Here is a 27,835-nt window from a genome sequence, read left to right on the forward strand (position 1 = left end):
AGAGGGGAATGATCACATCCCTTGATCTGCTGGCAATGCCCCTACTTATACAGCACAAAATGCCATTAGCCTTCTTGGCAACAAGGGCACATGGTCGACTCATATCCAGCTTCTCATCCACTGTAACCCCTAGGTCCTTTTCTGCAGAACTGCTGCCTAGCCATTCGGTCCCTAGTCTGTAGCAGTGCATGGGATTCTTCCGTCCTAAGTGCAGGACTCTGCACTTGTCCTTGTTGAACCTTATCAGATTTCTTTTGGCCCAATCCTCTAATTTGTCTAGGTCCCTCTGTATCCTGTCCCTACCCTCCAGGGTATCTACCACTCCTCCCACTTTAGTGTCATCTGCAAACTTGCTGAGGGTACAGTCCACGCCATCCTCCAGATCATTAATGAAGATATTGAACACCAGCCCCAGAACCGACCCTTGGGGCACTCCGCTTGATACTGGCTGCCAACTAGACATGGAGCCATTGATCACTACCCGTTGAGCCCGATGATCTAGCCAGCTTTCTATCCACCTTATAGTTCATTCATCCAGCCCATACGTCTTTAACTTGCCAGCAAGAATACTGTGGGAGACCATATCAAAAGCTTTGCTAAAGTCACGGAATAATATGTCCACTGCTTTCCCCTCATCCACAGAGCCAGTTATCTCATCATAGAAGGCAATTAGGTTAGTCAGGCATGACTTGCCCTTGGTGAATCCATGCAGACTGTTCCTGATCACTTTCCTCTCCTCTAAGTGCTTCAGAATTGATTCCTTGAGGACCTGCTCCATGATTTTTCCAGGGACTGAGGTGAGGCTGACTGGCCTGTAGTTCCCTGGATCCTCCTTCTTCCCTTTTTAAAGGATGGGCACTACATTAGCCTTTTTTCAGTCATCCGAGACCTCCCCCAATCACCATGAGTTTTCAAAGATAATGGCCAATGGCTCTGCAATCACATCTGCCAATTCCTTTAGCACCCTTGGATTCAGCGCATCCATGGACTTGTGCTCATCCAGCTTTTCTAAACAGTCCTGAACCACCTTTTTCTCCACAGAGGGTTAGTCACCTCCACTCCATGCTATGCTGTCCAGTGCAGCAGTCTGGGAACTGACCTTGTTCGTGAAGACAGAGGCAAAAAAAGCATTGAGTACATTAGCTTTTTCCACATCCGTCATTCAGTAAGGGGCCAAAACGTTCCTTGACTTTCTTCTTGTTGCTAACATACCTGTAGAAACCCTTCTTGTTACTCTTAACATCTCTTGCTAGCTGCAACTCTAAGTGTGATTTGGCCTTCCTGATTTCACTCCTGCATGCCTGAGCAATATTTTTATACTCCTCCCTGGTCATTTGTCTAAGCTTCCACTTCTTGTAAGCTTCTTTTTTGTGTTTAAGATCAGCCAGGATTTCACTGTTAAGCCAAGCTGGTTGCCTGACATATTTACTAGTCTTTCTACACATCGGGATGGTTTGTTCCTGCAACCTCAATAAGGATTCTTTAAAATACAGCCAGCTCTCCTGGACTCCTTAGCCCTTAAGTTATTCTCCCAGGAGATCCTGCCCATCAGTTCCCTGAGGGAATCAAAGTCTGCTTTTCTGAAGTCCAGAGTCTGTATTCTGCTGCTCTCCTTTCTTCCTTGTGTCAGGATCCTGAACTCGATCATCTCATGGTCACTGCCTCCCAGGTTCCCATCCACTTTTGCTTCCCCTACTAACTCTTCCCTGTTTGTGAGCAGCAGGTCAAGAAGAGCTCTGCCTCTAGTTAGTTCCTTCAGCACTTGCACCAGGAAATTGTTCCCTACACTTTCCAAAAACTTCCTGGATTGTCTGTGCACCGCTGTATTGCTCTCCCAGCAGATATCAGGGTGATTGAAGTCTCCCATGAGAACCATGGCCTGTGATCTAGTAACTTCTGTTAGTTGCCAGAAGAAAGCCTCGTCCACCTCATCCCCCTGGTCTGGTGGTCTATAGCAGACTCCTACCACGACATCACCCTTGTTGCTCACACTTCTAAACTTAATCCAGAGACTCTCAGGTTTTTCTGCAGTTTCATACCAGAGCTCTGAGCAGACATACTGCTCTCTTACATACAATGCAACTCCCCCATCTTTTCTGCCCTGCCTGTCCTTCCTGAACAGTTTATATCCATCCATGACAGTACTCCAGTCATGTGAGTTATCCCACCAAGCCTCTGTTATTCCAATCACATCATAATTCCTTGACTGTGCCAGGACTTCCAGTTCTCCCTCCTTGTTTCCCAGGCTTCTTGCATTTGTATAGGCACTTAAGATAACTCGCTGACCACAATTCAAAAGCAAACTTGAAATCTTTGGACCCTACATTGATGGGGAAATTGAATTATTTGCAGAAGTGATGCACTTGTTTTACTGACTAATTACTGGAGCAGTGATATGTCATCTCAAAGATAATCAGTGAATCAGCTTGTGGGGCTCATGGAGAGTGATTTCTATAAAATCTGCAAATATAAGAGCAATCACCAAATCATGGCAAGCAAATGACATGGAGTTGAGTTTATTTTCTGCACCACAAAGAAACACTGTGGTTGCCTGTGGTAAAGAATGCCTAATTGATTATTATGTTTTCTTGTCTGCTAATTGTGGTTCTGTTGCTCCAAATGGCATAACCAGGATGGGTGCATAAGCTCACAATACTTCCTTTCTTTATGCAAGCCTTAGATGGTTATGGATTTGTTTTTTTTCCAAACAACACAGATTGGTTTTATCTGCAGCACAGAGAAATAAAATAAAGCCACTGAACTGAAAGCTTAGTTGCCAACCACAGGTACTGTATATGTCCTTTAGCACATAATACCATCATGCTGACTGTGCATTGAACTGAGCTCATGATTTTATTCCAGAATACACATTAGGCTGACTTTGGTGATGAAGTAACCAATTACCATAAGGACAATTTGCCACAGGCATCATTTTTTTCTCACCTCTGTCTTGTTGCAACATTGTAAATAGCTGCTCTGGCAGCAGGAGCTGGATTCTTCATGTAAGTCTGATTGGTACTGATGTCTGTTGTAGAATACTGAGAAAAAGACTATTCCCTCTTTATTGTTGCTCACATCTTAGTAAGGATGTGTGCAGTACTCTAGTGATGTGTTTATTCTATCTTTGCTTATCTAAATTAGAGTAGATTGTATTGCTGATCAGAGCTGCAAATGGACAGGGGAAAATTCCACTGGTGCAGCTACAGCACAAGGCCAGAGTAAATAGTCCTATGCTTCCTCTTTATGCAGCCCCGGCCAAAGGATATGTGCCCTGGGTAGAACTGAGAATTGGAGAAAAAGGATTGGGGCTAGGAATGGAGAGTGCTTGTCGTGCTCAGTGCTGAGGATTCTGGGCTGCAGAGGAACACATTAGCAGCTGTGGGGAGGTTACTGTAAGTGAAAGCAGTGTTGCAGGAGGCATTATTGTTGGGAGCTACAGAATCAAATGTTATACAAATGAAGTGCTGCCACCAGGATGGTTCTTAATTAGATTTTATCACATTCAGTAAGATTCAAGTTACTGTTAAGCATATTCTACAGCTGAGCAAGCAGAGAGGTTAAGTGACTTGCCCAAGAATCACCAAGCAAACCTTTTTCTGTCAACAGGCTGCACAGAAAAAAAAATATCAACCTAGGCAATCACTACAGGTTGGGGGTTTTAAAGAGATTTGTACGCAGGATTCCAAGTGAAAGAAGCATATTTATAACATGGGAGGTATTGTCATCCAATATTAGAGAGTAGGGCACTAGGAGTCAGGACTTCTGTGCTCTATTTTCAGCTTTCCCAATGAGTTTCAGCTTGACCTCAAGCAAGTCAGTTAACCTGTCAAAGGCTCATTTTACCCATCTGCAAGAGGAGTAAAAGTAACACAGTGGCTGCTTACTGCCTCCTGTGTGCCCCCTCGTGGTGTGTCTCTGCAGCACTCCACCCCTGTTGTCTCCTTTGCTAGGTTCCTTAAACAAGTTCCACACAGTCCCCAGGAAAATTACAAACATTCCCCACCTGGGGTCCAATTTATTGGGGTACACCTGGCCCCAACCTCAGTTTAGTGTTTCTCTCCCTCAGTTGGGAGGTTCCCCACACTCTTTCCCAGAGCTGGGTCACAGTTCAAAGTCTCTGCAGGAGCCAATTTCACTCCCTGCTGTTGCTTCTTCAAGCCAGCTACAGCTTCTCAGTCTTCTGTTTCCTGAGCACGCCCCAGTGTACTACCAGACCTCTAGCCTCTGTCAGCTACTTCTCTCAACCACTTCTCCCTACAGTTTCCTGCTGTATTGGGATCACTTGATCCTTCTCAGATGAGATTCATCTTAATCAGGGCTGGCTGAGGCCCAGGTTCTCAAGCCCACTGGTAAGCTACCCTGGTATGGTGCCATAGAAGAATATGATATTACATTTTAATTTTAGAGAGTTGTACTTATGGTAAGGTCTTTTAGGTTTTTTGTTGTTGTTATGGGGAGTATGATAAGCAGTGGTATGTAATATAGCAAATAGCACAAGCACGAGAAATTTTTTTCTCTTTCTGAGGATCATTGAAATTTAAAGAGTATTTTTGTATACAGTAGATGTTGCATAGTTCCAAAATCCAATATGCCAAGTTATTTTATTTTAATTTAATTTGTTTTGATGCAATATATCTTATAAGACTGCTTGTGACTATCTACCACACATATTTTGTTGTGCATTGAATGTTAAGCAGTTCTTTAGCAACAGCAGGTATTATTTTCCACTTGATTATGTCCCATGGTTTAACTCATGATCAAGTCAGGGAAGGTCATTTTCAAGATAAAGCTAGAATGTACTGCAACCCTTACACAGTACAAAAAGTCTGAAATGTAGCACTGAATGTAGTAGACTGAAATTATTTTTGTCTAGACAGATCATATTATTATAGATAGTGATGATATTGCCTATGACTGCTTATATTTTTCCTCAACAGATTTTTTTTAATTCTACAATTCTTTGAAGACCATTAGTCCCAGTTTGTCTCCAAGCTCCTCACAGATAAACAGAACAGAAGGAGCTATGTTAGGAGAAATAACTGGTGAGTAGAATCTCTGTTAAATGGCAGCAGTCAGTGATTTTAAATTATATTATTTCTATCTGATATCACTTAATCTTAACAATACACTGCTAATGATGACCAAAATTAAGTCACATATGTTCATACTAATAAGTGTATAGGACTGATTGATTGTAAACACTTCCTTGCCAGAATGAGGGAAATCATCTGAGCTATTTGGAACTACAATGTAGATTTCTTTGAAGAACATGGCAGCTCAAAAACTGCTTTTGCTGCTTCTCTCTTGTGTTCCAGCTTTTAGACCGCTATCCTCCCTCACTGTGCATGCTCTCTCTCGCTCTTTTTACTAATTCCTTCCTTCTTCCCTGTTCGCTTTACTTCTCTGACTTCCCCCACTATCTCTCTATATTTTTCCATTTTTTTTCTTGCTTCTTCCTGACTTCCTTTCATTCCTTTTTATCTATATTTCCCAGTCTCCATTTTTCCTTCCCCTGATTACTCTAGAGCCAAACCTATTATCAACCTGAATAATTTCTTGCTGCCCCTCTGGTCTTAAGTCCAAAAGCACAAACAGAGAGAGGTAGACTGGTTGCTATGGTGCTTTATGGTACTTTACCCTGTTTCATATCCTCTGGGCTGAAAACAAATGTTACTTCCTCTCCCATCTGAAAACAGCTTCTGCCTGAGCAAGGAAACACTGCTTTGTAGGAACACAGCATCATTATAGTTACTCTGGTGTCTATTTCCTTCAAAATTACAGAATGATTTCAACCTCTCCTAATCTCATTCATGCCATTTCTCATCTCCAAACTTCATTTCTATGGTTGGCTAGAATACCCCATTCTAGAATCCTGACAGGTTAGAACTGCATGCAGTCTCAATCAAGATCAGGTGAATTCTGTGCTTTAATACAAACTGCTGTGTTCTACTTACATCTAACCTTGACTGTTAGGAAACACATGTATGGTATCAAATGTTTGCTAACAACGTCAGTTATATGTATTCTTATTACAAAACCCTTAAGAATGCATCTGCGCTAGAGTTCCCCTTAGTAAGCTAGAGTCACGTTTAAAATTGGTTCTTGTTAGGATGGGAATAAGATCATTTCATATCTCAATGTAAATAAGGCCTAGCCATGTTACAAAATTGTTTACAAAACCATGTTATCACCTAGTAGGACATGATTAGGCCCTGTGCATGATGAGATTTGATATTAGTATGTTTAAGGAAAGTATATTTGTTAACAGAGTAACAGAAAGCACACCAATATCCTACATGTTTGAAGGATCATACCAACTGTAATTTTTGGGATACATCAAAGTACAGAAGTGTTACCTGGCTCCTGGGGGTTGGGGGGAGCAACGGGGGAAGGAAGTGATCATGTAATTAGAGACGGTATCATATAATGCATACATACAAGGGGGCCAAATTAAGATTGTACTTCTGCAACCTTAATGTTCTTTAAAATAGTTTGCGTGTGTATAATTTCCTGGCTTTTTAATAAAGCAAACTGAAAAAACAAAAATTCAGTTATGTGGAGCTATATTGACAGCAGAGGAATCTTGAGACTCCTGAATTCTGGGGTTGGTTGCTGGGTTTAGTGTAAGGGTGGTGTTGGTAGCCTATGATATATACAGAAGGCCAGACTAGATGATCTTGTGGTCCCTTCTGGCCTTAAACTCTGACTCTATACCAGGTTCTGAGGAAGAGTGTTCTCTAGTGGTTACAGACTCTTCTGTCTTTGCTTCCCCCTGACTCTGTGCCTCCCCCACCCCAACAAAGTCTGATCCCTTCCATCCCTGGCTTCTCTAGCCTATCCTTGTCTATCATCTAGCCCAGGGGTCGGCAACCTTTCAGAAGTGCTGTGCCGAGTCTTCATTTATTCACTCTGATTTAAGGTTTCACATGCCGGTAATACATTTTAGCGTTTTTAGAAGGTCTCTTTCTATAAGTCTATAATATATAACTAAACTATTGTTGTATGTAAAGTATATAAGGTTTTAAAAATGTTTAAGAAGCCTCATTTAAAATTAAATTAAAATGCAGAGCCCTCTGGACTGGTGGCCAGAACCTGGGCAGTGTGAGTGCAACTGAAAATCAGCTCGCGGGCTGCATTTGGCACACGTGCCATAGATTGCCTACCCCGCTCTAGTCTATTCTCAGCTCCTTGTCTCAATCCCAACCCCAGTCTCCATATTAAACCCCATCAACACCTTTTCCTAGTCTCCTGCTCAACACCTTACCCCTTTGAATTCCAGTCAAACAACTTCCTGCTCCCTGGATCCTGGGAGGGGGGAGAGGGGATCAAGACAGGAGGGGAGGGGGAAGGCACTGAGAACTCAGGAGAAACAGTCCCTGGACCCTGGCATCAGTAATTTCAGGGGAAGTCTTGCTTGACTTCTGCAGCCCTGGGCTGGTACATATTCAGTACAGACAGAAACGTTGGAGAATTTAACAAGTCTCTACTGAGCATGTAAGAACAGTGGTTCTCAGAGGCTTATAACTTGGCCAAATTTGGATGGATTTTCACAGGGACAGAAAAGACATGTTCCAGACCACAGGGTGACCCCATCCTGCCAAGTTTCAAGTACAGAGATGCTAGAGTTTCTTAATAAAATGATTGTGAGAATTTTTTTAATATGGGTAGAACAATGTATTTTCCCTTATCTCATTCTGGGATATGGCTGAACCATTTTTGCTGAAATTTTCCAGAAATATTCATCCTGAGGCAGACACCCAGCATGGAGAACTTCAGTCCAAATAGTTAAAGTCTGGCAAAGTTATAAGCAACCGAGAGCAGGGTTGTAGATTCATAGGACTGGAGGGGACATTGAGAGGTCATCGAGTCCAGTCCCCTGCCTTCATGGCAGGACCAAATACTGTCTAGACCATCCCTGATAGACATTTATCTAACCTACTCTTAAATATCTCCAGAGATGGAGATTCCACAAACTTCCTAGGCAATTTATTCCAGTGTTTAACCACCCTGACAGTTAGGAACTTTTTCCTAATGTCCAACCTAAACCTCCCTTGCTTCAGTTTAAGCCCATTGCTTCTTGTTCTATCCTTAGAGGCTAAGATGAACAAATTTTATCCCTCCTCCTTATCCCTCCTTTTAGTTACCTGAAAACTGCTATCATGTCCCCTCTCAGTCTTCTCTTTTCCAGACTAAACAAACCGAATTCTTTTAGCCTCCTTCATAGGTCATGTTCTCTAGATCTTTAATCATTCTTGTTGCTCGTCTCTGGACCCTTCCAGTTTCTCCACATATTTCTTGAAATGTGATGCCCAGAACTGGACACAATTGAGGCCTAACCAGCGCAGAGTAGAGCTGAAGAATGACTTCTTGTGTCTTGCTCACAACACACCTGTAAATGCATCCCAGAATCATGTTTCCTTTTTTTGCAACAGCAACACACTATTGACTCATATTTAGCTTGTGGTCCACTATAACCCCTAGATCCCTTTCTGCCATACTCCTCCCTAGACCCTCGCTTCCCATTCTGTATATGTGAAACTGATTGTTCCTTCCTAAGTGGAGGAGCACTTTGCATTTGTCTTTATTAAACTTCATCCTGTTTACATCAGACCATTTCTCCAATTTGTCCAGATCATTTTGAATTATGACCTTATCCTCCAAAGCAGTTGCAATCCCTCCCAGTTAGGTATCATCTGCAAACGTAATAAGCGTACTTTCTATGCCAATATCTAAGTCGTTGATGAAGATATTGAACAGAGCCGGTCCCAAAACAGACCCCTGTGGAACCCCACTTGTTATACCTTTCCAGCAGGATTGGGAACCATTAATAACTACTCTGAGTACGGTTATCCAGCCAGTTATGCACCCACCTTATAGTAGCCCCATCTAAGTTGTATTTGCCTAGTTTATTGATAAGAATATTATCCGAGACCGTATCAAATGCCTTACTAAAGTCTAGGTATACCACATCCACTGCTTCTGCCTTATCCACAAGACTCGTTATCCTATCAAAGAAAGCTATCAGATTGGTTTGACGTGATTTGTTCTTTACAAATCCATGCTAGCTATTCCCTATCACCTTACCACCTTCCAAGTGTTTGCAGATGATTTCCTTAATTACTTGCTCCATTATCTTCCCTGGCACAGAAACTAACTGGTCTGTAGTTTCCTGGGTTGTTTTTATTTCCCTTTTTATAGATGGGCACTATATTTGCCCTTTTCCAGTCTTCTGGAATCTCTCCTGTCTCCCATGATTTTCCAAAGATAATAGCTAGAGGCTCAGATACCTCCTCTGTTAGCTCCTTGTGTATTCTAGGATGCATTTCATTAGACCAGGGGTAGGCAACCTATGGCACGCGTGCCGGAGGCGGCACATGAGCTGATTTTCAGTGGCACTCACACTGCCTGGGTCCTGGCCACTGGTCTGGGGCTCTGCATTTTAATTGAAGCTTCTTGAACATTTTAAAAACCTTATTTACTTTACATACAACAATAGTTTAGTTATATATTATAGACTTATAGAAAGAGACCTCCTAAAAACATTAAAATGTATTACTGGCATGCAAAACCTTAAATTAGAGTGAATAAATAAAGACTTGGCACACCACTTCTGAAAGGCTACCGACCCCTGCATTAGACCCTGGTGACTTGCAGGCATCTAACTTTTCTAAGTGATTTTTAACTTGTTCTTTTTTTATTTTATCCTCTAAACCTACCCTCTTCCCATTAGCATTCACTATGTTAGGCATTCCTTCAGACTTCTTGGTGAAGACCGAAACAAAGAAGTCATTAAGAATAGTAAGTATTGGGTAACCTTAACTATAGACATCACTACCTGTGCCACTCATATGCACATAAAAGGAGAACTCAAAGAGAACTCTGTCAACTTTATATTAGACCTTCCAGGCACAGGTATTCCAGGCAGTGGCCGTATTTGTTTCTGATCTCTGTCTCTTCACAGTTCTAAGACTTCACATATACAGGTCCTACCCCTAGTAAATCAGCTTTCTTAACAGACTATCACCTTCTTCAGGCTGATCTGCTATCTTCCTGTTAGTCCCTTTGTTACCCATGGTTACCTAAACCCAAAGCGCTTGGAAACTTTACTCTCTGCGAGGTGGTATCAGGAAATAAACCAAGGGAGATGCAGCACCTCAATCTGCTATATGGCTGGCATAAATCACAAAAAGTCAAGTGCTTTTACTTAAAGCCTTTACTTTGTTAGTCTCCAGCACTCTCTCCAGAATGCATTTACTCAAAGTCCCTGCTTTATTTAGTCTCAAGAACATACAAACATAACAGGTTCCAGAGCACCCCCAAACAATAGTTACCCATGCTCTGGAGGGGTCTTGAGTGGTCAAACAACAAGGTTCAGGTGGCCAGCTAGCTGCCTGTCGCTGGGGATTCCAAGAGATGTCCAAAAGGTCAAATACAAATCCCTCAGACCTGTCTACCCCTTTTATGTTAGTAACTTTTACAATTATATCAACAAGTCAACCAAAGAAAAACTATTAAGCAAGCACTTTTAAAGCTCTTATATAGATGTGCCTTTGCAGAGTCTCATGAACCCTGACACACATGCACCAGAAGTCAAATATAGACAGGCTTCCTGTTTTTCACAGACGTCTACCCCAGCATATCAGGTAAAATGCAGTCAAGCCCACACCTTGTGACCACTCCCTCCCCCAGCTTTGCCTTAGTGATGCTAAGGCTGGTACAAAGGCTTACAGGTGCTATTCTTGGCAATAAGCACGGTAATCAATATTCCATCCCAATAATTGGCAGTGGCTTGAGCACCTGGCTCATTGCTAAAACTGCATTTAAAAACCTTGAAATGCTGACATGGTCTGAGAATATCCCCTTTGTGAAACTTTCAGATAAGAAGTTCACAAGAGAAAGTAAATTCTGAGCTTTATGTGGAAACCAGATGTTCCACATTATAATTTGAATGTTTTCTCTAAATGAAAAGACAGACTTGATCAAAGACATCATCATGCAGTCAATTTATCTCAGCAATTCAAGTAGTGGGACTGAATACTATTCATTTAAAATGCTATTTATATGGAAAAATATCTGATCATTTCACGCTTGTGATCTGAATGTATTCCTTAGTATTTTTCTCAGTAAATAATAAAAACAGGTATATCATATTATATATTTTTATTTCTAGTTTAAGAAAAACACTTGTTTTAAATCATATTTTCAGCACGTTCCATCATAAAGAAGGAAAATATCATCACTGAAACCATAGTGTGAATCACAAAAAAAGTATCCTATGTTTTAAAGGTGCAGTCAATCTTATTCATAACTCAACAGTATGAACATTGAGTAATTCTGACCCAAGTTTGTGATCTTTTATTCTGTCGTGACATACCAAATATCTCCTATACTATGTTAATTATCTGTGTATATATTTCTTTTTAAAAGAGTATTTTAAAGGTATATTTTTATGTATATTTTTCCCAATATGTAATGGAAGATAATTTAGAATAGGAAAAATTTTCTGTGTTCTACTCAGTATGAGAAAAAGTATTCTATATATCTCAGTGAAATGCTGTCAATAATTTAAATAGGGGATTCTAAAAACTGTATGATAAACCCTATGTAGCAAGGGGAATGCATTTGCAGAGAAGCATAATGGGGTAGGTATTCATTAGTCTTCCTATTTAAGCAAAAACAAGTTGTCATAAGCATAACCAAGTATGGAGTCAATACTATTTGGCAAATAAACTGAGATTAAGATGCCCTCTGCTGGAAGTGTCTATACTTTGCTCCTGAAACATTTGCCAAGTATAGTGGGAGGCTAGCACTGTGTTTGACTTGCATGATTTTGAAACGTAAGTCTTAGTGTGTGGGTTTTGAAGGCCATCTGAATTTTTTTTTTGTTTACCTGTCTATCACTTGGTGTAGTGTGGCCCCCCCAAAGGCAAAAAAGTTGATCTTCCTAATTTTTATGATCGTTTTTAAGCCAGGGCTGGCTGGGGTTTCCGTGAGTTCCAGTACACCAGTACTACAGTTGGAGCATAGACCTGACACAATCTCATTCTTATTCCTGTAATGATTCCAGGTTTATGCACAGTGTGCAGTCATCATTAAAAAGTTAATTAAACACACTTTTACTACATGGTAGCATCTAAGATGCTGCGGTTTTCTCCTGTGTTCAGAAGCTGAATTACTTCACGATTGCCCTGCTGTTGAAAATGCTGATTTTTGTAATAGCGACCTTTGTGTGGGAAGACTGTGCAACTCAATGTGAGCAAATGATCGTAGCATTTTGGATAAGTCTGCTTAAAACTCAAACTGAGTCAATCTGTGGTAACTAAATTTATAAAATTATGCATTTATACATAATACATTTTTAAACCATTTAGTGTGTGTTAATTGAGCAATGTTATAGCCCTTCTTTGGTTAAGGAGAAAGAAAAAGGAAAAATACATTGTTCTAAATTAATCAATTAGAAAACCGATCCAAACGATCTAGATCAGCGGTAGGCAACCTATGGCATGGGTGCCGAAGGCGGCACATGAGCTGATTTTCAGTGGCACTCACACTGCCTGGGTCCTGGCCACCGGTCTGGGGGCTCTGCATTTTAATTTAATTTTAAATGAAGCTTCTTGAACATTTTAAAACCTTATTTACTTTACATACAACAATAGTTTAGTTATATATTATAGACTTATAGAAAGAGACCTTCTAAAAACATTAAAATGTATTACTGGCATGCGAAACCTTAAATTAGAGTGAGTAGATAAAGACTCGGCCCACCACTTCTGAAAGGTTGCCGACCCCTGATCTAGAGGCAGTGTGGTCTAATGTACTAAGTACAAAAATGGGAAACAGCATGTTCTGAGTTAAGCAATTCTGACTCTGGCCCTGGCTCACCCCTTGAAATTTTCTGCACCTGTAAAATGGGGATAAATACTTATCCAGCTCACAGAGGTATTATGAGAGTTGATTGGTTAATACTGTTATGCTGAGAAGTAGGGGTGACTTCATGAATCACGAACCTCTTTTAGTTTGGTGTGAATGCACCCTTTAATTCATCCTGACAGATATGTTAATTGATCAGAAACACTCCTCCTCCACCCAAAAGGCAAAGGGGAGTTGTGAAACCACCCAGGAGTTTGGACTGAGTGAATTGGAGGGCTTTTGCTGAATATTGTTTTTGGATAGGGTAGAGGTGTGTGGAAAGGCAGAAGAAACAAACAAAAAAATCTGGGAGTGACTAAGGCCTGATCTACACTCAAAATGTAACTTGACATAGCTGCATCACTTGAGTATGAAAAATTACACACCCTGGAGCCACCATAACTGTGCTGCCTGAATCCCTGGTATAGACCTGACTGTCAATGGAAGAATGCGTTGATTAACCTAGCTGCCATTGCTCATGGAGGTAGAGTTAATATAGCAATAGAAAAAATGCTTCTGATGTTGTAATGTGCATCACTGTGGTGGTGTAGCTATGCTGCTATGGCCTCCATAGTGCAGACAAGCCCTGAGAGACAGCCAGCCAGAAGAAGCATGGTGTCCTAGGAGAAACCTGAAGCTTTAGGTCAAGGGTGGAGACTGAAGTGATGTTCTTGGTGTTGTGAGCAAAAGAACTTGTTTTCTTGCTATTTGATTCATTCTGTGTTCAGAGACCCAAAACGTTGTACATTTGTTTTAAATAAACAAGATTGCATCAAAGAAAATACCAGACTCCACTGATTTCAATTTTCAAATGGAACATTCCCAGGGCCCTGAAATTTGACCAGGGACTCTGGTCGAAAAGAGGCAACAATACTTTGAAGATGCAGAACTATAAAAGTGATAAGTATTAATATTTTTCTAAGAATTAATATTTTCTAAAGACAGTGGGGGTTGTTCTTATAAGGAAATATAGCTTGCAAAACATCTTGCTCTTTGGGGAAACCAACTGGTAATTATGTGCAATGTTGTAGCCTAATGGGTCTCAGGGTACTACCCACCTTGTCTGACTTGTAATTGATATTTGTGAATGGCTAAATTCCATTAATTCCTCTGATCCTAACAATAAATTCTATCCAAATTAGTGCAGAGAGCTAAGTTGATGATGAATACTAGGAAAAATGTGACTAATGTTTTGATGTGTTTAAAGAGAAAGTTGCAAGCTTACTTTCTTCAAATACACCCAAAAGATTCAGATTTTTTTTGAGTAGTCCTTTACTCTGCAATTAGTTGTGTTAAAGCCAATGAGACTATTCATGGAGGGAGGTGATACTCAATGCAAGAATCTCCTTTTCCTGTGTTTTGCTGTTTGCCCCATTGTGATGTTGTACTCCATATGTTTTATGGAAATATGTTTGTAAGTGTGAATATAAAGTAATTGGAATATGCTTTATGCAAAAGGTCTCTTGTAAGATATAATTACAAAGCTTATAATCTACTGAGGGCTTGGCTACACTTGCAGCTGTAGAGCGCTTTAAGTTAAACCAGCCTTTGGAGAGCGCACTAGGGAAAGCGCTCCAGTCTGTCCACACTGAAAGTGCACTGGCGTGGCCACATTTGCAGCACTTGCAGCTGCACTGGGAGTGGTGCATTATGGGCAACTATCCCAGCGTTCAAGTGGCTGAAACATGCTTTTCAAATGAGGGGTGGGGTGGGGTGGGGTGGAGGGTGACGGGGAGTGTGGGGGGAGAGAGAGTGGGTTTTTGGGGTGCTGAGTGTGTCAGCACGCTGTCTTGTAAGTTCAGACCCCTCTCGCTCCCCTGCCTCTCTCTCGCTCACTGTTTGGTTTTTTTTTCTCAGACCAGATAAGCATCCGGCACTCCGAAATGGAGCTTTGAAAGGGCACTTCTGCATCCTGAGTTCACAACAAAGACAAGAGAGGCCATTTCAGTTAAGGGAATTATGGGATGTTTCCGGAGGTCAATTAGAGCATTGTAACATTACTTCTCGTTTACACTGGCACTGAAGCGTCTCACCCAATACGCAACAGCTGTTAATCCTCTCAGGGAGGTGGAGTACCAGGAGTGCTCTAGCCAGGGAGTCAGAGTGCTCTACGTGCCTTGCCAGCGTGGACGGGGAGTAAGGTAGAGCGCTCTGAGAGGCTTTATTGTGGTATAATGTGCAAGTGTAGCCAAGGCCTGAGTATGTTCATCCTATCTGTATGAATGTATCATTCTTGTATCCGAAGCTAGAAATAGGAAGTATTACTCTGAAGTCCTTTTGTAACTATGCAAAGTGTAGGCCATTAATGGTGGTTTAGAAATTTGATGGCTCCCATTAACCAGGATAATTGGTTGTAACTGGCTCTGTTTACTTATAAGTCTTCCTGTGTTCATGTGAGTCTGGCCAGAAAGAATGGAGGCTTGAGGTCTCACAGGACATGTGACCATGTCACGTGGTACTGGAATCCATCTTAAACCTGGTGCTTTTCCATTTAGAAGAAGGGGTGCAGGGCCGGCCCACAACATTTTGGCACCTGAGGCAGGGAGCTCAAATGATGCCCTCATACCCCCTTGCTTGGGCCAAAACTTTGAAAGGTCTCAATTCTGCCTTCTTCCTGTTCTACTCCTTTCATAATACTGCTCTGCTACCTACCCCAATAAAGGAGAAGTAACAACTTAAAATGCCTTGTTCAATTTTAAGTTACACTTAACTTTCAAATGCCTGAACAGCAAATGTAACTTTTCTTGTCTGAATAGTAACCACTGGTATTTTTATCAGTTTGAATAATCAAAGTGGTGCTTTCCATGCCTTCTTGGTTGCAAAGATTTGAACTGCTTCCTGAAGGTTCACAGTCTGGACCAGCTCATGCTCTATTGAGATGGCTGCAAGGCTGACCAGCCTTTCCTGTGTCACTGTGGAGCGTAGATGTGTTTTTATTAACTTCAGCTTGGGGAAGCTGCGTTCTCCACTGGCAACTGTTAGAGGAAGTATTAGAAGTATGCGCAGAGCACAAAAGCAGTTAGAAAGAGGGTGGTCATCTTATTTGTGCACATATATTCCAGAACCGTCTTTGGAGTTGATCCTGATGAAATGTATCTTGAAATGGCTTTCAGTTCATCACCTAAATCACTTGCATCAATATCGCACATGTCATCATGTGTCAACACTGTTTCTAGTGCCCTGCATTGCTGGTGTAGGTCTTCTTCAGGTATAGAGAGGAGTTCTGGAATATCATAAAACATCCCAAATATACTGCTGTGTTCCCTGAGCTGCATGAAACGTTCTTCAACTGACTGTATTGCACAATCTAGCACCTGGTTAAAGAATTCAACTTTGAATTGTTGTTTGGGGTCTCTTATGGGATTATCCCATGCCTCGTAATCAAAATGTCCTCTTTGGTGACTCTTGTATTCTTGAATGAGTAGGAAAATAGCTTCAGTGTGAAGTTCCTCTGCCAACTTCTGTGCACTCTTCAGAACGTTTTGAAATCCCTCATCTGACTGGTAAGACACTAGCTTTGTCCAGTTGTTCCATTGCTCCAGATGTATCAAGGTCAACACCTTGGAGTCTCTTTCTTACAACATTTATTTCAAACAGTATGTCATGCCACAACACTAAGCCACACAGAAATTTGAAGTTATGTATGTTTCTGGTGATTCTATTTCCTTCTGCCACTGTTCTCCCACGAACAGTTCCTGTCATAGCATTTCCCTCCATAATAGATAATGCCATAGTTGCCATCTTCCTAATTTGATAGGCTTTATTGCCTCCACTCAACTTTGTGTGGCACTCAGTGGTTTCAGTGTCAGAGAGGATGTTCCCAGATGTTGCTTCAAAATTTGCCATTGATGAGTTGATGCAGAGAAGAATACATAGATGCTTTGAATTACATTAAAAAATTCAGCAGCCTCACTATAAGATGATGCTGCATCACTGACCACCAAGTTCAATGAATGAGAACTGCATGGGACAAAAAAAGCTTGAGAGTTTAACTCTCGGATCCATGTCTGCACTCCTCTGTTCTTTTCTCTCATGTTGGCACCATTATCGTAGCCCTGACTTCTCATGTCGGCTATCGCAATTCCCATATCTTTCAGCTTTTTAAGAAGCACATTTATCATACCAGCTCCTGTAGTATCATCAGTGTCAATTAATTCTAGAAAATGCTCTCTGACAGTCACCATTGCAGGGACATTTTGACTAGGTTCTGTTTGTTTGTTTGTTTGTTTGTTTGTTTGTTGTTACAAAACACACCATTAAAGTCATTTGTTCTATATGGCTGATGTCAGGTGTGCAGTCCAGAATACCAGAGTAATATCTTGCTGACTTCAGATCTGCTGTTTGACTTTTGTTGCCAGTAACTTTGATCTCATTTTGAATTGTTTTTCCAAGGTAGTGGTGTGTGAACACTCTTCTTAGATGCTCCTGGAGTACAGCATCAAATTCAGCCATCGGCTCCACAATTTTAAGGAAGTTTCCATTGTTTGGCACATACAGCTAATCTGAAGTGCCATGCAGTGCTAGGTTTTGGGTAGCGAGCATTCTCACAATGGCAATGAGCCTTTTCAGAATATTTTGCCAGTAAAGAGACTCTGATGCAATCTTCTCTTGATGCTGATCATCTATGGTGGCCTTTAACCTTAGTCTCATCTCAAGCTCTTTCCACCTATGGAATGCTCTCTGGTGATTTGCTGCCTTCTCATGGCATGCCAGATTTCTAGCCAGATTTTTCCAGTCCTTTGTTCCTGTAGAACCCAGTGTGGCTGGAACATTAGACTGGAAGAGTTTGCAACAAAAACAGTATGCAGCATTCTTGGTTTTTGAGTATATAAGCCATGGCATCTCCACTTTGTCACCAGTGGGGATTTCATGCCAGTAATATGTTGGACGGAAACGTCTATTTTCATTCTTTTCCTGGTTGTCTGGCTGGTGAATCTTGCCCACATGCTCAGGGTTTAGCTGATCGCCATATTTGGGGTTGGGAAGGAATTTTCCTCCAGGGCAGATTGGCAGAAGCTGGGTTTTTTTTCACCTTCCTCTGAACCGTGGGACACTGGTCAATTGCTGGAAGGTTCTCTGCACCTTGAAGTCTTTAAACCATGATTTGAGGACTCCAATGGTTCAGACACAAGTTTGATACAGGAGTGGGTGGGTGAGATTCTGTGGCCTGCATTGTGCAGGAGGTCAGACTAGATGATCATAATGGTCCCTTCTGACCTTAAAGTCTATGATTCTAAATGCATATGAGTGCAGAATTCAACTACAAAGCTACCATTTCTTGGAGGGATTAGAATAGGTGATGCACTGCAACAAGATGAGTTTCAAAATCCAAATAAATTTGAAGTCATGCACTTAGGGAGGGAACAAACAGTCCAAATGCAAATTGGAGATCAGCTGCTTGGAAAGCAGAAAGTCCAGGAAAGATTCTCCCATAAAGGCAGTTAATAGGTAGCAAACTAAATATGAGTGATACCATTGCATCAAAAGTTTATCATCTTCAGTGCTTATGATCAGATGTGCTACATTGTTCTGAATACGTTGAAAAAAATCTAGCCATTATAGGGATATTTAATTTAAGTGCAGCATGTCAGCAGGAAAATTTTAGTTTTGTTTTATGAGTTTGTCAGTTCTCACCTTATTTATTTAATAATGCTTTGTGATTCTAATTCCTTAGAGTTGAAATCAGTAAAAAACACCTATGTTAATGGAAACAGGTATTTCTAAGCAAGACAATGTGACCGTGGATTTTTTTTAACTTTAAAAGTATTCATCATTACTCACAGAATTTGTGACAGAATATCAAGGATTTCCTGTGGCTAAATAGTCTTTTTAAGTATTTCTCTTGTCACTTATTTTTCACCTGAGTCTGCCACTTTTACACATGTTGAAAAGAACCTCTACAAGCAGCCCTATTGAAATCAGTAGAACTGCTCATGAGATACTATTTAATATGAGTAAAGGTAATAAAATCTGCCTTTTTGTTATGGTTACATAAATCTTGACTGGTATTGATGTTTCTGGTTTCAAAAATTGTACCTGATATTACTTGTTCCTGTACTTTGCCAGTACTAAAGAGGACATTTAAAAAAGTCTCTTATTATTATTTATTTATTTATTTATTTGTATTCTGATAGTGCCCACTAACCTTAGTCAAGGATGAGGGACCCACTTTGTTAGGCACTGAGCGCACACACAAAGGAAAAGACAGTTCCTAGCCATAGCATTTTGAGACTCTCACAGTCTTCAGCTCAGTCTATTTTTCTCTGACATTATCTTAGCCAGAAATATTTCTTTCTGTAGGGATCCACAAAGTGTGGTTAATTTTCAGCATATAAATGGGGGGGGGGGGGGGTCAGGGGTGATGGTGGCGGAGAGAGGAATAAATGCAATCTGTGTAATTCTACAACAGTTATAGTTTTAAAAAAAATCTAACATTAGTATTGGCAAGGAGTTTTTACCACATTAAATAAAAAAAGTTAAATGTTCTTTGTCTAACATAATGACTACTCTTATTACTGTAATGAACCCAAGCAATAGGATTTGGTACCAATACTGAAAAGATTGTTGCAAACAGCAGGTGGCACTATTTTCAAAGAAATTTCTTCAACCACAGAGCACAAATGCTTCACTTTGTCACTTCTCTCAATACAGAGTGGAGTTTTCATAACTCTAATTTCTAGATACTTTCCAAAATGAAAACTTAATTTACAAAATTATAAACACTTTGCTTGGCATAAAAAGCTATACACGTCTTACCAATGTGCAAAGACAGCCACCCTACCTATTTGTCATAAATACAGTAGATGTATAACTTGCAAGGTAGGAGATTTGCCAATATTACCGTGTATTGGGGGATTTTAGTCACTGCCTTTCTTTATTATTATCTGTCCGAACTATATTCAAAATAAAATTAAAATATTGTTTTCTGGGCAGCAACCATGCTAAGAGTAGCTGCTCGTTCTCCGCACTTTACATTATTAGAGGGGGTTGTATTGTGCCTACCTCTGAAAGCCTTGAAGTTGTTCTGGCCATCGCTGTATGACGAAGTGACTATAGGCTGCCCACTTTTATGAATGGGTTTTTGTTTTCAGGGCTACCTATTACTCTTTGAAGGGTGAAGAAGGTTCAACCTCTGATCGCTTGAAAATATTTTCAGAGAAAAGTAAGGATGCATCTTTTAACTCCACTGAAATATAGTGATATGGGAGAACTTAATAAAGGGATAAAATAGAAATACGATAATTTGCCTTAAAAAAGGGTGGGACTGCTGAGTGTGGAGAGCACCAAGAAAGCATCCTTCCTGAATAGGAACATTTGTCATATTGCAGTACAAAGGCTCATTTATAATACTGTGTGTGTGTGTGTGTGCGTGCACGCTCCTTCCTTGGCTGTCACCAGAAATGCGCTGGTACTATGTAACAAACTGCCCCTCCATGAGAGAGAGAGCTATGAGAAACCAATAGTAGGCCTAAAGTCCAGACCATCCTATGTAGCTTTGTCCTGCATCTATGCTTGGTGTGAAAGAAAGTCTGAACAAAACTCCCATTGACTTTCAGGCAGCCAGGATTTCCCCCTAGATACTGCATGCCAAATCCCTGGCCCTGCTGTGCCTTGGCTGATTTGACCCCTGAGGAGTCTTCCCCCAGGGCCTTGGGTGGCATTTTGCCATTGTAAGTGCGTCCTCTGTGTTGGGGCAAGAAGTCATGTCTAGGGCATCCCTGCAAGCCTCGGCGGAGTGGCTGGGCCCTAGGGCCTGCCTGGGCCGGGCATGGGAGCTCTCAGGCTGCTCCAACTTGCCTGGAGTAGCAGCCCGGCCCCTGGCCAGCCTCAGGCTCAGGGGAGTGCAAAGCTGAGCACAGCTTGCCCAGCGCAGAGAGCCGGCCCGTTACCTACGGCTGACGGCTGCCGCGGGGTCCCTTTCTGTCCTGCCTGCAAATCTCCTGGCGTGTGTCCCCTGGCTCCGGGTGGGGCCGCTCTAGCTACGGGCGCCTCCCTGCCCGGGGGAGAGGGGCATGTCACCGGGCAGGGTGTGGGTGGGTAGGGGGTGTTTCACGCCGGCCGGCCAGGCTGGAGGCGGCAGCAGCAGCAGCAGCAGCAGCAGCAGTAGCATCCTCTGCTCCGTCTCCCAGCCTCTCCCCGGGGCTGGGAACTCCACGCCTCTCGCTCGAGCGCGGCGGCGGCGGGGCACTTGCCATTGGCCGAGGCGCGCTGTGGTGTCACAAAGGGGAGCAGCAGGTTCCAGGAGCCCGCCTGGGACAGCGGGGGCGGCAGCGGGGGGCACTCGCGCAGAGAAGCGCCTCGGTGACTGTCCCAGGAGCAGCCGCAGCTGAGCTCCCCCCTCCGGCTCTCCCCATCCCTGGGAGCCCTCCACGCCCGGCGGCCAGCGGGACCCCTGGGAGGGGATCTAGTTCTCCTGCCCCCTTCGCCCTAGGGCCAAATCACTATGCTGGCGTCAGCTTGGTGCAGCAGCCGGCTGTAGGCTAAGCCAGCGTGCCGCGGCCGCAGCAGCAAGTGCCCTGCGAGGGGGGTGCGCGCAGCCCTGAGGAGGACGCTGCTGGGGTGCAGCTCAGCATCTCCAGGGGCAGGTAAGGAAGCCTGGCAAGGGCCTGGTGCTTTGCGTGCTCTCCTTGGTAAGGTGTGTGTGTGTGTGGTGCGGGGCTGTGCCTGACCTCTGGGCTCCAGCCCCTCAGCAGTGCGCGGGGTTGTGCTGGCTGCGCTCAGTTTCCAAGTGGTTTGTATCGGCTCTCCCAGCACTTTGCATGCGGTGGGAGCGCGGTAAAAGCCCTCTAAGTGTTGCTGTTGTAGGGGAAATCCCCCCAAGTTGGGATTGGGGTGATCTTCGTATGCCGCTTGCATTTCTTTTGGGCGCTTTGTGGATTAGAGAGCGGTTCACAGTGGGCATTTCGTCCAGAGAGCAACACGCTTAGGGTCATTTACAGCCGCCTTTCGACTCACCATTCAGCTCCGAACATGAATATTTTACCCAGGGATGTTGTTGTCTTTTCCTCTGGCAACTTTGGATTCTTCCTCCCCTCCCCACCCAAACTGTTCTTCTATTAGTTACTCAGTGTTTGCAGATGCATTAATGTTTGCCAGGTCCCCAGATGCGGGGGAGCGGCAGTGCCACATGTTCACGACACTCCAGAAGAGGGTCAGGTTTAAAGTGTGCTGTTTATATTGAAGTCTGTGCCATTCCCCACTTGTTGGGAGCTGAGTTTGTGGAAACCTTGGAGACGGGTTCTCCTTAAATACAGGTTTGACGGCCGTGTTTATTCTTTATAGTAGTTGAGTGTTTGTATTCTTTCTTTCTTTCTTGAATGTACTGGGTACAGTCAGAAGCATTTTTTTCCCCTGATTTGGTAACAAATTACATATAGATGCCTCTTGTTTTCATTTTTGTATGTGTGAAGGAGTAACTTAAAAATCCTTTTATTTCTTCTCTATAGATAATATACCTTGTTTTAGCACCCACACCAGATGTGATATGAAAATATACATTTTGTTTGACTGTTATTTTAAACAAATAATAAAACAGTCTTTTATAATCCACACACATCCAGTTGGTCTAGACTGTTTAGACAGAATTTCTCTAAGTCAAAGCAAGGGGAAAATAACATTTAAATAAGTTTCCTCTGCAAAGAGTAACTTTTTCTCCATTGTCCTTTTGACTTCAAAATTATGTGTAGGAAGCTAATAACTTTACATACTAGTCAAGGCAACAGACTAATCATAATTTTCTGTAGGGTTATCACTGCTGGGTGAACTGATAAATAGGGATTCCACTCAATACATTCCCAGCTGTCCTCTCTCATGCCTTATAGCACCCGCCTACTCCCCCTTCTTTGGGACTTGATTCTGTACTCATTCCAGTCAGTGGAAACTCCCATTCACTTCAGTGCAGAATCAAGCCTATGACTGGCAGACCACACTAGTAGCAGGGAAACTGTTTCTTTAAAGAGGTTTAATTTTTCTTTGAAGGCTCTTAGACTTTGGCTCGTCTCCTTTGTTTCTGACATATTTGGGCTGTATCTGAACAAGGGAAAAGAAAAGGTTTTCAAAGGCCTTTTTTTACGAGCAACTAATTCAGCAATACTACCAAATTGTATTGGTGACCCCTTTCACACAGCAAGGGGAGTGTGACCCCCTTTATAAATTAAAAACACATTTTAAAATATTTAATGCTATTATAAATGCTGGAGGTGAAGTGGGATTTTGCGGTGGAGGCTGACAGCTCGCCACCCCACATGTAATAACCTTGCGACCCCTGAGGGATCACGACTCCCGGGTTGAGACCCCCTGAACTAATTTGATCTCTAATAGTAATTCTAAAAACATTGTACAACAGGAGGAGACCTGGGGCTGTAAGTGGGTGTAAACTTGCAAGTTCTGCTCATAAAAATGCACACCTGCTTTATAACTTGACTGTGTTCAGGAGTGTCTGCATAAAGACTTTCACTAGTGTGATATCCTGTAAGCATTTTTGGAGTGCAAATATTCCATGTTTTCATTTCTTCCAAACCTTAGTTGGACTTCAGCTGGAATTATACACTCAAATCAACTATAAAAAAATGAAACTCTATTTTCAGAATAGACTTTAGGTGAATTTCTTAGGGTGAACTAAGAACACAAATTAGTTTGGAATCTTATGAATTCTTCAAAGATGTTGTTGTTACCTGTAAGATACTTCCCTATAGTCAGAATATAAATGTAGTTTCTATGCCATTCACCACATTGATGCTTTCTCTATATTAGGTGCCTACATTTGGTCTATAATCCTTTCAGTTCACTGAAGGTCTAAAATCTCTATTCAAAATTTGTTATCAGCATGGTATAAAAGAGATTGTGTGCAAAACTTAGTGAGATTTTCAACTATGCTTGGCGATGTCAAATAGTTTGGAAGAGAGACCAACAGTGACTTTAGGAAAATGTTATTGTTCAGTAACTTATACAACTAAAAATCAGTTTGGAGAAGTGTAATTTGTTGCTGACCTGCACTTAAAAGATGCATTGAGTGAGCAGTGGCATGTCTGATATGAGACTGAAACTGAAAACTGTGTTCAGACTTCAATTTCATTGTAAACAACCCTGAATGGCAGTTGTGCCCAAAAACACAATTCAGGGAGAAAGCATACATAATTAGCTATGTGCATTCTTCTTGATGTGCAGTATAGGGTGGAACTGACTGAGCAGGAGGAGGAATTTATGAAAGTAGCAATTTGGGTGGGCAAATTATCCATGTCTTTTGGGTTCTTAATTCTGTTTCCTTTTAAAAGCCATTGAGTAGCAGTTTTTATTTTCAGTCTCAAGTCAGATGTGCCAGACAGGCAGAGGTATTACAGAAAATTTTTAATAAATTGGATGTACAATATAGCTTAGGCCCAAATTTTCACTTTTGCATGTGTCCAACTTGTACTCATTCACATCTTGAAAATGTGGGTCTTGTATTGTAAAAACTAGATCATTTTCCCTATAAAGACAGTTGGGACAGACATATTCTCTTGTCATACGACCAAATTTGAAATGTGGATTGCCCTTTAACAAATCTCCTTAAAAGATAAATGACTAACAGTTTAAAATAATAACTTTAATCAGGGAGTTGAACAGTTCATGGGATTGAAAGTGAATCTTTCCCTCTAGCTCACTAGTTCTAATCCATAACTAGCCAAAAATGATCATTTGTTGTCCTTTCAATGGTTTATGTAAAATGAGTTGGTTATCTCAGTCTAGTTTTCCCTGAATAAGTTTTTACATCACATAAACTAGAATTGGTATTGGTGTTATTTCACCAAGGAATAAAAAGTCCTGGAGACTGAATTATCCTTTCACATCTAGGCTGCCTCTGCATTAGCAAACTTCGTAGCTTTAATTCTCTACATGCAGTAGAAACAGTGAATGCTGTAGTGTGGAAACCTGGATGATACAGTGGTAAAAATGCCTGAGTCCTGTCTACATAACAGCTTCCACCATTGCTATCACTGGTGGAGCTGCACTGGGAGTGCAATACAGCTAATAAGTAGACAAGATCCTAGAGGCGATTCCTCTAAACCAGGCACACAAGAAGAAAATGTAGGGAACTTTACACTACTGTTGCATGTGCTGTACCTAGTTTGTAGATAAACTGGGAATTTCTTTAGGTGGTTCATCCAGCACCTACCATGAGCATAATGACTAAGGAGGGATATGATAGAGGTCTATACAGTCATGACTGGTGTGGAGAAAGTAAACAAGGAAGTGTTATTTACTCCTTCTCTTAACACAAGAACTAGGGGTCACTGAATTAAATGAATAGGCAGCAGGTTTAAAACAAACAAAAGGAAGTATTTATTCACACAATGCACCATCAACCTGTGGAACTCCTTGCCAGAGGATGGTGTGAAGGCCAAGACACTAACAGGGTTCAAAAAAGAACTCTCTGAATTTATCTAGGATAGGTACATCAATGGCTATTAGCCAGGATGGGCAGGGATGGTGTCCCTAACCTCTGTTTGCCAGAAGCTGGGATGGATCACTTGATGATTACCTGTTCTGTTCATTCCCTCTGAAGCACCTGGCATTGGCCACTGTCAGAAGACAGGACACTGGGCTAGATGGACCTTTGGTCTGGCTCAGTGTGGACATTCTTATGTTCATATATTTAAAAAAAAAGGCATATTCAATAAATGAGCGCAACCATCTAATGAGGCAAATAGCTAGTTTTGATTTCTCAATAGCAGTTAATTTGGATACAGAAGGAACACAGGAAAAGTATTAACATATTTAAGTTTAGCTGGCAAAAAACAGAGTTGTATTGAAGGGGCTTTTGACTGCAGCTGGTAAGTGTCCCTTGAGTTTCTGTTCAAATTACTTGGCAAAAGTTTTACACAGCATGTCTCATACCTTTTTGTTGTACCGGCATTATCAGATGTCCTTTTTTAATGGAAACTAAGCTGCTGTTGGAAAAAATGCAGAGTGCTTGCATATGTGATGAAATTCTAGGTACTAGTTAAGATAGTTTGTGTTGCTATACAAAACATTACAAAATAAACATTAAATATAGTGGTAATAAAACATCTTTTATAAACCTTTTCTTTAACAATGGGATTATGGGCCAGATTCTCACTCGTAAGTATCACTTTACTCAGTGAATGGGTTTATTGACATCAGAATCTGACCATCTAGTTGTCACGGTTACTGCCTTTCTACCAGTCAAAAATTGGTTCCCTTACATTGAATAGTACCCTACACCACAAACAGTCTCACTGAAATCAGTCAGACTAATTGAGGAGCAAGGTGCTGATCATCATCAGCAAGGATAATGGAATTTGAGCCTACATTTGCAGTGATAATCTCATACCTACTTAATGGACGCTAATCTCTAATAATTTCTACTTGTGTTTTTTTCAGAGACTTAAAAACAATGTGGCACAAATTTATACATAATTGTGCCTGTTTTCTTTTCATCTGGGCATATAAAATTATGAGAGAAATCTGTATTTTCATATAATAAACGTTATTCCAATTAATTGAGACTATTGATATCAATTACAGCCATCTTGTCAGAAAAATAGTTCTAGGGGGGCAATTGGCCTTGCTGATTCAGTTTGATTAATTGTGTCAGTGTCTCAGTTAATAAACCCAAGCAGACTATTTGGTCTTTACTCAAACAAAACATCTTTTGAGGACTGCAGATAGCTCAGTCTGTGAGATGTACAAATTAGCTACAGGCTGAAATTTAGACAGGCAAGTCTAGTTGCAGCTCTTGTAACAATTTAATTTAAATAATGTACCTGTCTTTCATATCTAATTAGCAAAGAAATTGATCCATAATGTGCACTGAAACAATAATTTTGAATTCTCTCGATGTGTGAGGCAATGAGTTCTAGAGGAATGAGCCTGGGATTGGGCATCAGAAATTGTAATCTTGGCTCTACCATTGACTCAGTGTGTGTCTTCAGGCAAGACATTTAATCTCTGCCTCAGTTTCTCTAACTTTAAAATGGGGATAATTCTAATTCTATCTAACTTTTTAACTATTTAATTCATAGGGGTGCTAAGAGGCTTCATTAGTTAATAATTGTAAAGGAGCTTGAAAGTTCAAAGCTCTATATGAGTTCTGTTGTTGTTTATTATTTGTATTGTGGTAGCACCCAGGAGCCTCAGTCACAGATCAGGGCCTCTTGGTAGGCTTTTTACAAACACTGGCCCAAAAATCTTACAATATAAATTTAAGACAACAGGCGGATATAGACAGACTGATGAGGGAGTACAAGCAGACGATGAAACAATCTTGGTCAGCATGATAAACAGTCAAGATTTGTGTGGGCATCATAGCAAAGGAGAGTTTTAAAGAGGACAATGATGTGGCTTTGCAGGTGTTTACAAGGAGGTCCTCCCAAGTGTGAGTGGCAGCATGAGAGAAAGCACAGAAGGGCTTGTTTGAAAATATAATGAGTGATGAAGGCTTGCATCATTGGTCAACTGGAGGCAGCAGTCAAAATCTGGATAGGTTATGAGAAATGACAGCCATGTGAAAGGCAAATAGTGACGACAAATCGTTTGTTTGATGTGATAGAGAAAGGGGAGCCAAGATAGAAACGCAAATATAGAATCATAGAATATCAGGGTTGGAAGGGACCTCAGGAGGTCATCTAGTCCAACACCCTGCTCAAAGCAGGACCAATCCCCAACTAAATCATCCCAGCCAGGGCTTTGTCAAGCCTGAACTTAAAAACCTCTAAGGAAGGAGATTCCACTACCTCCCTAGGTAATCCATTCCAGTGCTTCACCACCCTCCTAGTGAAAAAGTTTTTCCTAATATCCTACCTAAACCTCCCCCACTACAACTTGAGACCATTACTCCTTGTTCTGTCATCTGGTACCACTGAGAACCACAAGATCCCTCCTCTTGGGAACCCCCTTTCAGATAGTTGAAAGCGGCTATCAAATC

General features: G+C 41.5%; 1 protein-coding gene across 3 annotated transcripts in view; it reads left to right on the forward strand.

Moving 5' to 3' along the window:
• The first annotated feature begins 4,052 nt into the window (after positions 1-4,052).
• MEGF10 (multiple EGF like domains 10) overlaps positions 4,053-27,835 on the forward strand; it is a 158,672-nt gene continuing 134,889 nt past the window's right edge. The window contains exons 1-2 of one of the 3 annotated variants that reach the window (XM_039545246.1): positions 4,053-4,349; positions 4,938-5,042. In XM_039545246.1, coding sequence (XP_039401180.1) covers positions 5,024-5,042 — 19 coding nt within the window. In that variant the 5' untranslated portion in view covers positions 4,053-4,349; positions 4,938-5,023. Of the gene's footprint in view, positions 4,350-4,375; positions 4,421-4,937; positions 5,043-21,200; positions 21,495-27,835 lie in introns of those variants that run through there. The other 2 variants (XM_039545247.1, XM_039545248.1) reach the window with 2 other exon arrangements.

This window comes from Mauremys reevesii, linkage group 6 (assembly GCF_016161935.1).
Source record: "Mauremys reevesii isolate NIE-2019 linkage group 6, ASM1616193v1, whole genome shotgun sequence".
NCBI lineage: Eukaryota > Metazoa > Chordata > Testudines > Geoemydidae > Mauremys > Mauremys reevesii.